The 12,263-nt window shown below is 47.7% G+C and overlaps 1 protein-coding gene across 6 annotated transcripts in view; it reads right to left on the reverse strand.

Annotated features, from left to right (window-relative positions):
• Nucleotides 1–12,263, reverse strand: part of LOC119172405 (coronin-2B-like) — a 337,045-nt gene that overhangs the window by 43,632 nt on the left and 281,150 nt on the right. For 3 of the 6 annotated variants that reach the window (XM_075893736.1, XM_075893737.1, XM_075893734.1), the window contains exon 2: nt 335–383. The exons of the other annotated variants lie outside the window; for them this stretch is intronic. In XM_075893736.1, the coding sequence (XP_075749851.1) occupies nt 335–358 (24 nt within the window). In that variant the 5' untranslated portion in view covers nt 359–383. The remainder of the gene's footprint in view (nt 1–334; nt 384–12,263) is intronic. 6 annotated transcript variants of the gene reach the window in all.

Here is a 12,263-nt window from a genome sequence, read left to right on the forward strand (position 1 = left end):
AAAAGGAAGCGTGGCTAGGCGAAGCTGTGTGCCCGCTCTCTCTTCACAGAGAAAGGGCGCCGCGTCAGAGAGCCAAGTGCTGATGGGCTGCAACGCGCACGTGCAGTCAGAACTTAAGCCTTATTATTGGCTAACCTCCCTGTCATTCCTCCTCCTCTCTTATAAGCCAGTAGATAACCAATTTTGCTATTACACAGATACATCATTCGCTAACGCAGCTTATATCAAGTTAAGCTGTTTTCCTCCTGGTTTCGAGCTGTTAATCCCGCTTTAGTGTCCTTTCAGCAAGACATCTAGGAAACAACGATAATGAGAAAGGCGTCGGTGAGTATACCTGTGTGTTTCCTTTCTCACCCATGCTCGGGGAATCTTCCAACAAATCACTGCCGAGGGAAAGAAAAAAAGAAGCAGAACAAAAGGCAAGCGTGAACGTAAAGCATACACGGTTGCGTGCTGGAAAACGCTCGCAGAGCGGCTGCAGTGCAAAACAAAGAACGCGCGCGCCAGCAAGCGCACGCAAAGCGCACAAAGCAGAGAATCGCGACAATTATATCTCGCTCGTTCGTAGGCGACCAATCGTGGAGGCCATCGAACCGTGAACTGTAAGCGTGAACTGTACAGCGTCAATTTTTTTATGAAAGGGAACACCGGAATGCGTGCCTCGCGCGCTCCAGCTGCTGCTGGCAGCGCGTTCAAGTGGGAGCGAGACCAACCACACAGTCTCTGTTCGCGTCATCTCGCGGCGATAAAAACAAGTGGTCATTGATGATATAAACCCGTTGGCAATGTTGCAACCCCCTCCCATTTCAAGGCGATCGCCTTCTTGCCAGCGGTTCCATATAATCAATGACTACTTCTTTTTATCGCCGCCAGATGACGCGAACAGAGGCTGTGGTTGGTCTCGCTCCCACTTGAACGCGCTGCCAGCAGCAGCTGGAGCGCGCGCGCCACGCGTTCCCGTGCTCCCTTTCATAAAAAAATTGACACTGTACGCTTTCCCACATAATACCCGTATTATTTTCTCGTCTACTGCGACTATATTAACGCTTCATTTGGGCAAGCTATACTGAGATGTGACTGGTACCAAGCATTTTGTTTTTCTCGCAATGCACTCCATGTGGCCAGCATGCGCTGAAACATAACAGAGGAACATAATTATACAATTCAGAATCCATGTCCAAATGTCAGTCATTCTGGAGGCAGGCATCGGCATGCTTCTAAACGTGGCGTCAAATACCTTCCAGAAACGACCCACATATGAAATATGTGAAATGCCTTCTTTAAATAGTCAGCTGACATTTTGATCGACTACCCTCCTCTCCAACCATCACTCTCCTGACCATTGCAGGGTTAAATCTCGCGGCTGCATCTCATTAGCCGCCTCCACGAGTTTGAGACCCCTGGTATACCAAATGTTCGGTCCCTCTTGTTAGTCTACCTTCACACTCTCTCTCTTTCTCTCTCATTCGCTCATCGAAGCTCCAACATAGATTGTCCAACTCATCCCCGAAAACAAACTAAATGTACGTCTCAATGATGAGTAAGAAGCCATAATTCTCTCATCGTTCAGCAGGGACCAAATATAGCCGTCCGAGGTTTACCGATCACGGGGTTTTAGAAAGAGTCCGATTTCTGGTTTCGATAACGCTTTTCCAGGAACACTGCACAGTACAAAGTTGTTCGCGCACGTTGTTTATAGGCCGGAAATGCAAATACCAGCGACGTGTAAAATATTGACGCCCATCTGAGCACGACACCCTTTTTGCATTTGTGGGCGCTGTCTCATCATGGGCTGTTGCTGGAATAATTTATCGGTTTCTAATGACACCATTTGAAATTGCAGGCAAACACTAATCGCACCTGCACAGTCACTGACCATCGCAGTGTTTTGGTCGCTGCACTTTCGAAAACGCGACATTAAAACGCAGCTGGCGGCGCAGCCCTAATGCTTCCGGTATAATAATTCTGGCCTCCGTCACAAAGCACGGTTCGCACGACCAGATGCAGATAACGAAAAGTGAACGCCCCAAGTGTCGTCGGCGTGCTGCGTAGGATAAGTTGAGGAGTCAAATGCATTTAACTGTTATTTAAACCAGGGAGGCACACAGGAGATCCCTTGTTTGGTCGCAAGAGGGATCTGAACCCAGAACCACGGCCGCTGGATGCAAAATCGCAACGGCGGTTTTTCATTCATGCAGCAGCCGTGCCACAACAAAGGGCGCGTAATTCGAAGGTTGCGGGTATACAGATACCCCGACGTAAGGGGCGCTTTTTTTCGCCACTTTATCATGATTGATACAACACATTTAAAAAAGAATAAATAATGTCGATATATGCTTTCTTTGGACTAAGTGATTGTTGTCTAAGTAAGTGTGAGTCCTAAGTCAGTGTGAGTGTCTAAGTAGGTGTGAGTAAGTGTGACTAATCAAGTGCGATTCCAACAAAGAAAATGACCACACCTCATGAAAATTCACCTTCTTTCGTTATTTGGTGCAAATCAATGTTGCTGTCTTCGTGCGAACTATCTGCTTCCCCTCCCCTTTATACGCGGAAGCTACTCGCACAGCTTCTATGCGAAATATAAAGAACACAAGAACTATCTAACGAAGGTATAGCCTATATACGTCACCTACCAAGACAAATCGCATTCCGAGCTTGCAGCGCTTCTGTTGCTAAACACTTGAACGTCGCACAAAAACGAAACAAGCCGTATCTTATCGCGATCGCTGCGATAAACAACGGCACTGTTTTCGAACACGTTATCTGTCTGACACTCAACACTTCTACGCGCTACTGTTCCAAGGGATGGTCCGCGACCTGGCAGGTAAGTGGAGCAACGTCAGAGGGCGTAAGCGTCGCCGGAAAGCTATAGCACGCAGCGCTCGCTCTCCTCGACTAAAACGCAACACCGCGAATTCCAAAAGAAGCAAAGATAGACAACTAATTTGACTGCGACACTGTTTTGGCTGCAATGCACAGTAGAGATAAAATTAGTCGGCATAAGCCAAAGACTAGTCAATGCTGGTAGTATGCGAGTAAACACGGTAACTGAACGAATTCACTCTTAAATCGGGAACATACCGCCAAATTTAGTGGGCGTATGTATGTATGTATGTATGTATGTGTGTGTGTGTGTGTGTGTGTGTGTGTGTGTGTGTGTGTGTGTGTATGTATGTATGTATGTATGTATGTATGTATGTATGTATGTATGTATGTATGTATGTATGTATGTATGTATGTATGTATGTATGTATGTATGTATGTACGTATGTATGTATGTTGCTAGCTGATCACCAATCACTGTTAACGACGTACACTGATCGCCTAGCCAAACACTCACTCATTGCGTACACATTTCGTGTGTATATAATAGCCAATAACTTACGACCATTTACAGACGGATGCTTGGACTAGCTGGTGGTTTGGAATCAACATATTTGCACATCGCAAGAAAACATGCAGTTACAGCGTAACTATAGGGAAGGAAAAAAAACATGGACAGGAAAAAGCGCTGGACACTGGGCGCTGAACCCTCAGCGCTCTTTTCAGTTGATGTTTATTCCTGTCGTATGTATATAGTTACAATTTAACTACTCATTTTCTTGCGCTGTGCAGCTATGTTCATCATTTACAGCCATGTTAAGTCATTTATCCTAGCATCGTATCTCAAGAACTTTTAAAACGTTAGTCCGGCGCTATTTAAACCCATTAGGTCTTGAGCTGCTTTGAAGTTTTAAACCAGCGTTGCAGTGCCACGTATTATGAGCGCGAAACCTGCGCATATCGCACACGTTGAAGTAGTCATACATAGTGTAGTTAGTTAGTGCCCATGGATTACTTGGTCCACAACTTAAGCGTATACAACCAGCCCGAATAAAATTGGAGCAAGAAAGTCCTTATTGGGAACTGTCAAACGCTGCGCAATTATTACTCATGATTCTATGTTATAACCAGCGATTCATCGCACTACACAGTCATCAATGACCGCATAAGACGCATACAGGGGTATAAATAACCATAATTTAGCCACCAATAGCCAACACCCGCCGACATTGGTCATAACTTCCAACACTCATTCGCCGACATGAGTCAACATGATCGGTCATTAATCATCATTAGTCGACGTCAATCAGGGGTAAACCACTGCAATACGGTGTTCCACTGCAATACGGTAACCACTGCAATACGGTAAATACGGTGTTATAATACATACACAATTGTTCACTGGTTCATCTGGTATGGAGACAGCTTACTGCATTACTTTAAAGTTATGCGAATATAGTGGCTGCGGGACGAGAGTAGCAAACCTATAAGCTGGTCATGCGTCACACCGGAAGGCGGTTGATTAGCGCCGACAACGACGCCATGCGTGGAAACAAAGCGCGATAACGAACGTCTGCGCATGCCGCACGCACGTGCATGTTGCGTACTTTCGCGCTGTAAGGTCAACGAACTTTGACGGCCAAGACCGCGTCGTATATTTAGTTCCCCCAACTCGCGCGGTATATAAGCGCACGTGAAAGGAGCGCTCGGCAGCTATCGATGTGTTTACACGTAAGTATGTATACGTGTGTGGCGCAGTCCTATGATGCTCCGGCGATGACCCGGCCGAGCGCGTTTGCTCGACTATCGGGAGTCTGAAAAACTGTCGGAAGCAGACAGGTGCCACCACGATTGTTCAGTGTTATCTTTTCACCGCATCGCGTACACACTCGTGGGCTCCGTGGATGAGTTCTCCGATATAGCGTCGTTTGCCCCGAACGGATGTTGGCTCGTTAAAGAAGTTTGTCTTGTTGGGCTGATACCACCGGATCGGTATTCACAAGCTATCGCAGCGAGAACGAGGACCGAGTGAAAACGCGGGGCTTGCAGAAAAAGAAGGGCTTACATTCGCACATTTCTAGATAAAAAAAAAGGGACACCTTTTCAGCCGGGCAGTAGTGTTAAGTGAGAAAAAAACGCAGACGAAATACGCGGCACCGTCGACTCGATTCTCGACACAATGTTTTGACAGCTTCTCCCGGGAAGCCTATATATGCCCTTTATGAAAGAGTGGAAACTTAATACTGCACCACGCTTCAAATTCACTGTGTGAAGTGCATAGGCACCCCCAATAATGATTGTTGAAGCTTAACGTACCAAAACAATATGTACTCCGCTGTGGAGGGCTCCAGAAATAAACACACAGACAGGACGGTCTATGCGTTTTCTCTTTTTCAGTGTGATCGTGTTTTTGGCGCGAAATGATACTATTGAATTGAGGCCCGCACCAACTAACCCGCCAACGACGAGTAATACGCATCTTATCAGGTCCCGTTTGGCGCACTATAGATAAAGCCAGGAAATCGGACACTTATCGTCTAGTTTCTTGGACATGGACAGCATTTAACTGAGACCCGTTTAAAAGTGGGCTCGGGTATTCGATCCCGTGACCTGCAGGTTAGCAGTCTAGTAGGCCTGCGCAAGGCTTTCCACTAGGAGGGGTGCAATTTTAGGGCACTCCACTTCCCCCTTTTCCATCGCATGAAATCTCTCCATTGGTCGAGTATCAAGAAAAAAAAAAGAAAGCTTCTCAATGAATGCAAAAATGAAAATAAAGCGACGACGCGCTTCCCACAGCGGCCTGTCTTTGGTAAACAGTCCTTGTGATGCAACATCAGGATTAATCAGCCACAATGCACTTTGAGTAAATGTATAAGGCAGGAATGGAGCCCACTTAAATGATTAGGAAGTCGTGCGGGCATATAGGAAAAAGGCTTTCAGCGACAGGTTAAAAAAAAGAAACTGCTAATCCTTTAGTAATCAAGCTATCACACCGGTGTCACACGGGTACTTTTGATCGCGATCAGGGCCAATCCAGATCACATTTCTTCATCGCGATCAACAATGACAGCTGGTGACATGGTCCAGACTAATCCGGATCAAGCTGCTTGGCGTTGACGTCGGTCGAATTGCAGTCTGGGAGCATGATCTCGATGGGAGGTCGTCTTGATTCCGATCGGGCCTGAGACCAGGATTAAAAGAGATCACGGCAGCAGTACCTGATCCGGATAGAGTCTAATACGGATCGGCCCTGATCCCGATCGAAAAATGCCCCCGTCACACCGGTATTATGTGTTGGAACATGGGATGATCGAGCTTATACATATGAATATATCAGTCTGAATCGATTAAACGTTTCTCTTCAGTATACCGTTAAGTTTTGGAGACGGTTTACTATAAGGATTATTGCCGTGTGTCTGTTTATAGTATATAAAAAATTGCCCCGGGTATTTTCACAGCGAAACGTACCCGCTGGCTGCGCCAAGATTTGTCACCACGCTAGCTGCATTCCAAACAGAACTAATCCAGTTGTACAGTTGTAGGAGAAAAGAATTAGTACAAGCCATCGACTTATCCGCAGCGTCAAGTTCACGACGATCAGCACTGTTGTTCCTGAGCATGCCAATGTCGAAGGTTGTACACGATTCGTTTATAAAAGCGGGGATCGCCAGGCGGAAGCACTCCATTTTGAGGCCAACATTTCGAACAGCTCGGATGCCACTCTCGATTTTGCTTCTCTGTCAAAGGGCTACCTATTTTTTTTTCTTCTTTTACAGCGGCTACGAGTAGCGTATCAGGGAAAACCAAAGATACGCGCCAATTTCCACTACAGGTATACACAACGGATGCGTTACAGAATTGACGCTAAAGCCGACTTTCAAGAGTGGACGACCTTGCACGCTTTACGCTGGGCTCGCGAATACCGATCCAACGCCGTATGTGCGATATCAGTCGCACGAAAGAGACGAGCACATAAGCATCTTACATTCGATGTCTATTCACGACAGCTCAGACACGCATTTTCGCGAACACGCACCCACGCATTCTCGCGCACACGCACGTTGGTAGGCTTGCTATAAGGCGCCTACCACACACGTGGACACTAAGACAAAACGGCGTGCGACCGGCAGCACGACGGCCACGCTTACACCTTTCCGCCGTACACCCGTGAACGCGGTCTCGCTACACGAAAACACACGAGCACCGACCACGGCGACGCAAGGAACCGGTGCGGATGGACGTACGCCTGGTAGACGTCCCGCCGCGATCGCCGTCGGCGTCCCGTCGGGGCCGAGGCGACGGCGCGGACGCGTCCCTTGTCGTCGGCCATGGCGACGGTGGCAGGCCCGTCGCCCCGGTCCGCAAGTGTCCATGCGGTCAGCGTGTCCCCGTTGCTGCCGCTGCCCTGGAGCCCAGCAGCGACGCGGGACGTGGAACGACGCCGGTCCCGGCTGCCATTCGGGCTGGCCGAGCTACGCCTCGAGCCGGAGCACGAGCACAAGAGCGAACCCATGCGGCAGAATGAGCGCCCGTTTGTTTGTTTATTGCGTTCTCGAATGCTCACATGGCTCGCACCCGCTACAGGATATGGTTTAGTTCTTGCTTCGTATATACGCTTCCTTCTTCCTTCGCACCGGTCGTAGCGCCATTTCGCCAGCTTCACGGAAAACAGAGGAAGGAGCGAAACGCATTTCGCGGAGAGCACTCTCGACCAGTACTTCACGGTGGGTTCACGTCATTCTCAGAGGTCATCATCACAATCAAATGACCCCTTCAACCCTTGCCGGCCCCAGTCCTGGCCTATATATGCGGTGTGTTTGGACCATTGCCTGCGAACGACGGCGACAGGCTCTTCTCGCATATGGGACGGACGACACTACGGCGACTCCTTCCACGGGCTGCGCGCAGGCCTGCTATTCTCGGCCAAGGAGCTATCATTTCGAACCCACTAATTCTGGACGCTATCGAATCATACCGTAAAATTCTGCTACGACGAGGCTTTTTCACCCTGTCAGATAAACAGTATCCCACGCTGTGGGCCAATCACCACACTGCAGCTTAGACGTTTAGACAGTGACATGTCGCCTAAGAAGAAGACAATGATGTGCTCGCGCGACTGGACTATAGCGCTGTGACACGAGCGTGAGCCTCATGTCGATCGTTGGCCAGCAGTGGCTTTAACGCCTCAGCTACGCTTCTGAACTTCTTTACGTTTCCTGTACTTTAGTAAATCGTCTACAGCCATAACAGTTGGCGACGAGGATGGGACCAGGAGCAGTACACCGTGGTGCTATTCCGGAAATCCAGTCATGTAGTACAATTTTCTAACGGCAGCAATTTCGGCCAACCAGAAAGGCTCGTAGCGGCCGTCTGGACCTATCAGAGTGATAATATGGCCGAATTCGACAGTTTCCAGAATGACAACTCTGGACAGGAACGTCTTTTCGTGAGCATCATATTAGAACTTGCCTTTACAAAGAGGCAAGCGAAGGTATACTTGAAGGTCACTCATACAGGTCGGCAAAAACTGTGGAGCTCACTCATGAAATATATTTCGCGCTTATAGGACTCGCTCGGACTCGGATTCACCAAATTTTTACTGAGTGGGAGTTTCTTCAACTGGACTCACTCAGACTCAAACTCAACAAAAATTTATTCACTCGGACTCACAACTCGATCCGAGTCTGAGTGAGCCCTAGCGAGTCGACCCATGAGTCCGTATCTATAGCATTAGCTTTTTCATCATGGCGTCAATGCTTTTTAACAACGATATCTAACGTAACCGGTGATCTTCTTGGCGCCTGTTGATATAGTACCCTCGAATACGAGTTATATGAGTAGCTGCAAATTAGTGAAGACGTTTTTATTGAAAGAGATGATAATCTGATAACGTAAACTATAGTTACCAAGAAGCTACAGGAAGAATTGTTGGATGGGGAGTACAAGAGAACACCCCCCTCCACGTAATTCACAAATCAATAATTTATTGATTGATATGTGGGGTTTAACATCCCAAAACCACCACATGATTATGAGAGGCACCGTATGGTGAAGGGCTCCAGAAATTTTGACCACCTAAGGTTCTTTAACGTGCACCCAAATCTGAGCACACGGGTATACAGCATTTCCGACTCCATCGGAAATGCAGCCGCCGCAGCCGGGATTCAATCGCGCGACCTGCGGGTCAGCAGCCGAGTGCCTTAGCCACTAGACCACCACGGCATGGCAATTCACAAATAAATATTGAAATGGTGCATGAAATGTATTGTTTTGAAATACTTGTGAGCAGACGTTAGTATAAGCATCAATTCAGGTCAGGCTCGCTGGAATGCTGAAGGTAGATAGGACCGTAAGTCGGCAAACATGAGTGAAACTCACTCATACTCACTCAAGGAATGTTCCGCTTTGGACTCACTCAGACTCGGGCTCACCAAAATTTTCCCGAGTTGAACTCACTCGGACTCAAACTTACCAAAATATTACTCACCCGGACTGAGTTAGCCTCGCGGATTGATTTGAGTCTTGAGTCAGTCAACTCACGAGCAAGTTCGCCGACCTATGAGGTCAGCTGCAGCGCAGAGAGATGGCTGCCGCATTTTTCTCAACAGCGTACAGTTTTCTTTCTCGCACTCCCCAGCGTCAAATGGGACTGTTGGCGACAAAATTCTTCCCGGACTTGAAAGTGTTATGCGACGTCCGCGTTTTGACTGCAGCGACCTGCTATGAGGAAAGTTCGCCGCCCCAGCGAGTCTGCGTCCGGTCGCACAAGAGGAAATCGCCCGCTGGCGACCGCCCGTCGGGCGATAATCCGCAACGCCTCTCCGGAAGCCCCCAGCGTCGACTCTGTCGTTGGCGAGGAGCAGTCTCAGCTTAGCGTGCCGTGCAACTACGGGATAAGCGGCATCGCAAGGACCTATGCGGCACACGCCAGTTCTACTGAAACGTTCCGTGTGTCATCCCGATAATTCCGTATGCTCTTTTACGGAATCCATTTTCTACGTATATTTCATAAGTTCACCACTTATTTGCGTAATAATATTTGTGAAACATGCGAAATTATTGGAATGGCACACGGAACTTTTCAGTAGGGTTAGTGCGGCCAGCATGGACTCAAACACTCCCTCCCACGCATACGCACTTGGGTACACAGTATTTAGTTGTTACACACATGGATGCAAGAAATCAACGAATACTTTAAGCAATAACTTATGGCTAGGGTTTCCGATAAAAAGAAGTGAAAAAAAAAATATTCGAAAGTAAACTGCCAGATATGCCGGACATCCATACGTGATAAAACCATGCAAGAATTTATATTTAATTACATAAAATACTCAATTCTATTTGAAACAATTTGTGGTACACACTGCGATTGACGAATGGCAAGAGGATTAGTGGAGGTAAGTCAAGCCCATACCCGCCTCCCGTCTCTTTCTTCCGAAGTCGCTGCAGCTCACAATGAGAACTCTGATTTTCCATAAAATAACATTAACCTTGCACACCTACTGATCTTGAAGACCACTACCTTCGGCAAGCGCGCACGCAACGGTGCGTTGCAAGAGCGTTGTGTTGCACCACAAATACGTGGATTATAGTGAGCGACCAGACTCATAGCCGGGAACCTTGCATATAAGAACGTATACGGCATTGCTATAAGAAAAGCTGTTAGGATTTCAAAGGCGGTTGCTGTGTGAGGCCTAAAAAAATGTTACCATGGTTGAGTATAAACGCACAAACTATCATACGAAGCTACAATCATTACCGAATATACAACAGCTTAGCAACAAATTTCGTAAAAGATGACTATCGCTTCTGTAAAGCATACTGTGCTTACTAGCACAATACACGTGAACTGTGTAATGTTCATTAGTGCTTCATTAGCGGTTTATTTAGTAGTTAATAGTGGTTCTTTAAAAATGTAGTAAACCACTATACCATAGACGAATACCCACGATGCATCAAGGCACACTACAAAAGTTCGTGATCGAGAGATTTGGTTTAATTGTTTGTTTGTTTGTTTTTCGTGTTCACCTGCATCCTACCTGCTATTCTTTCTCTCTGTCCTGTTTAGGGTCGATGGTTGTTGTGCCGTCCCCTCTCGAAGAGAGCGGCCAGGAGCCGTGTTTGCCTTTCAAGTGCCGCCAAAGGAAGTCGGGGGGCGCTTAAGCCCTTAATAGGGGCTACTTCTACGTCTTGAATATCATTTTTCCTTTGTTATGACCACTTTACACGGGCGCCGCAAATGACCTTCAGAGCGTCATTTGTCATCTTCTCTGTCGGCTCACGGGGAGAGTGAAAGCACCGGTCGTCGAAGGAAGAAGAAATGCCAAGCGGCGGGCAGACTCACCCTACCAGCCCGAGCAACAGCACCGCTTTTTTACGGGGGACTTACTGAGTGCTCGTGAATGTTTGTTAAAATGTGACCGCAATTCTTGTTAATTAAAGTTACCTTTGTTGAAATGTTCACGAGTGTTCGACCGTTAACTGGCTGGATAGCGGACGCTTTGACCCGTCAAATGCGAGCTGCGAGACCAGCATAGTTGTCCTGCATCAATGTAGTTCTTTCTTTTTTTTGTCAGTGCCTGCGCTAATTGAATGAATGCCCGCAAGGTCGCACCACTGGCTGACTAAAGCTCGCTCAATTCCCAGAAGCTGGAATTTACAGACACTATGATTCGTCGTAACCGCCCTAGATATATGGCCGAATGCGCGCACTTTGGGCACTGCAACACTATATCTTCGTTAAAGCAATCAGTGCCGACGTGATTGCTGAATAATTACAGGCCGGCTGTGATATACGAGAAGCTAATCAACGATCAGCGACCAACTCGACCTCGAGCTTCAGCGTCCTCACCAACTGGATGCAGCACTTCGTTACGACGAACGGCGTATCATACGAGGTGTACACGCTTAAAGGTTCGGAATCGTGTCACGTTGTTTGCTGTCTCGTAGATCGTGACCTGCGCTGTTGTGTAATGATGCTACTCTATCAAATTGTGCGGCATGACCACTTCAACCGTTGTGCTGAATCAAAATAATGACCAGAATCAAGACCCGGGTGACGATGCCTCGCAGCACTGACGACAACCACGCCGCGACAGTTGTTTGAACCGCGTCTATATTAGGTGTCTATATTACCGTGTTTATATTAGGTGTATATATGAGGCCCCCTAGCACTCGAGACAAACGTGTGAGTGAAAAAGAAAGGGACGGCCTTTCATGCTGACGCAGATCAATCATAGTTCAATCCCGCGTAGTTCAATCCCGCAAATGATGCCAGACCGAGCAGATACCAATGTTTCGCGTATAGTCGAAAGCTTGCCTTACAGAGCACTTTCCAGCTTTTGCGCGGCGCAAGGCACCGCGGCGTGGCACCGCACAAGCCTACACGCGCATTGTGGGCGGACAGTGGGCTGATGCGAGGGACACGAGAGTTTACTTGC

Source organism: Rhipicephalus microplus, chromosome 4, assembly GCF_043290135.1.
Source record: "Rhipicephalus microplus isolate Deutch F79 chromosome 4, USDA_Rmic, whole genome shotgun sequence".
Lineage (NCBI taxonomy): Eukaryota > Metazoa > Arthropoda > Arachnida > Ixodida > Ixodidae > Rhipicephalus > Rhipicephalus microplus.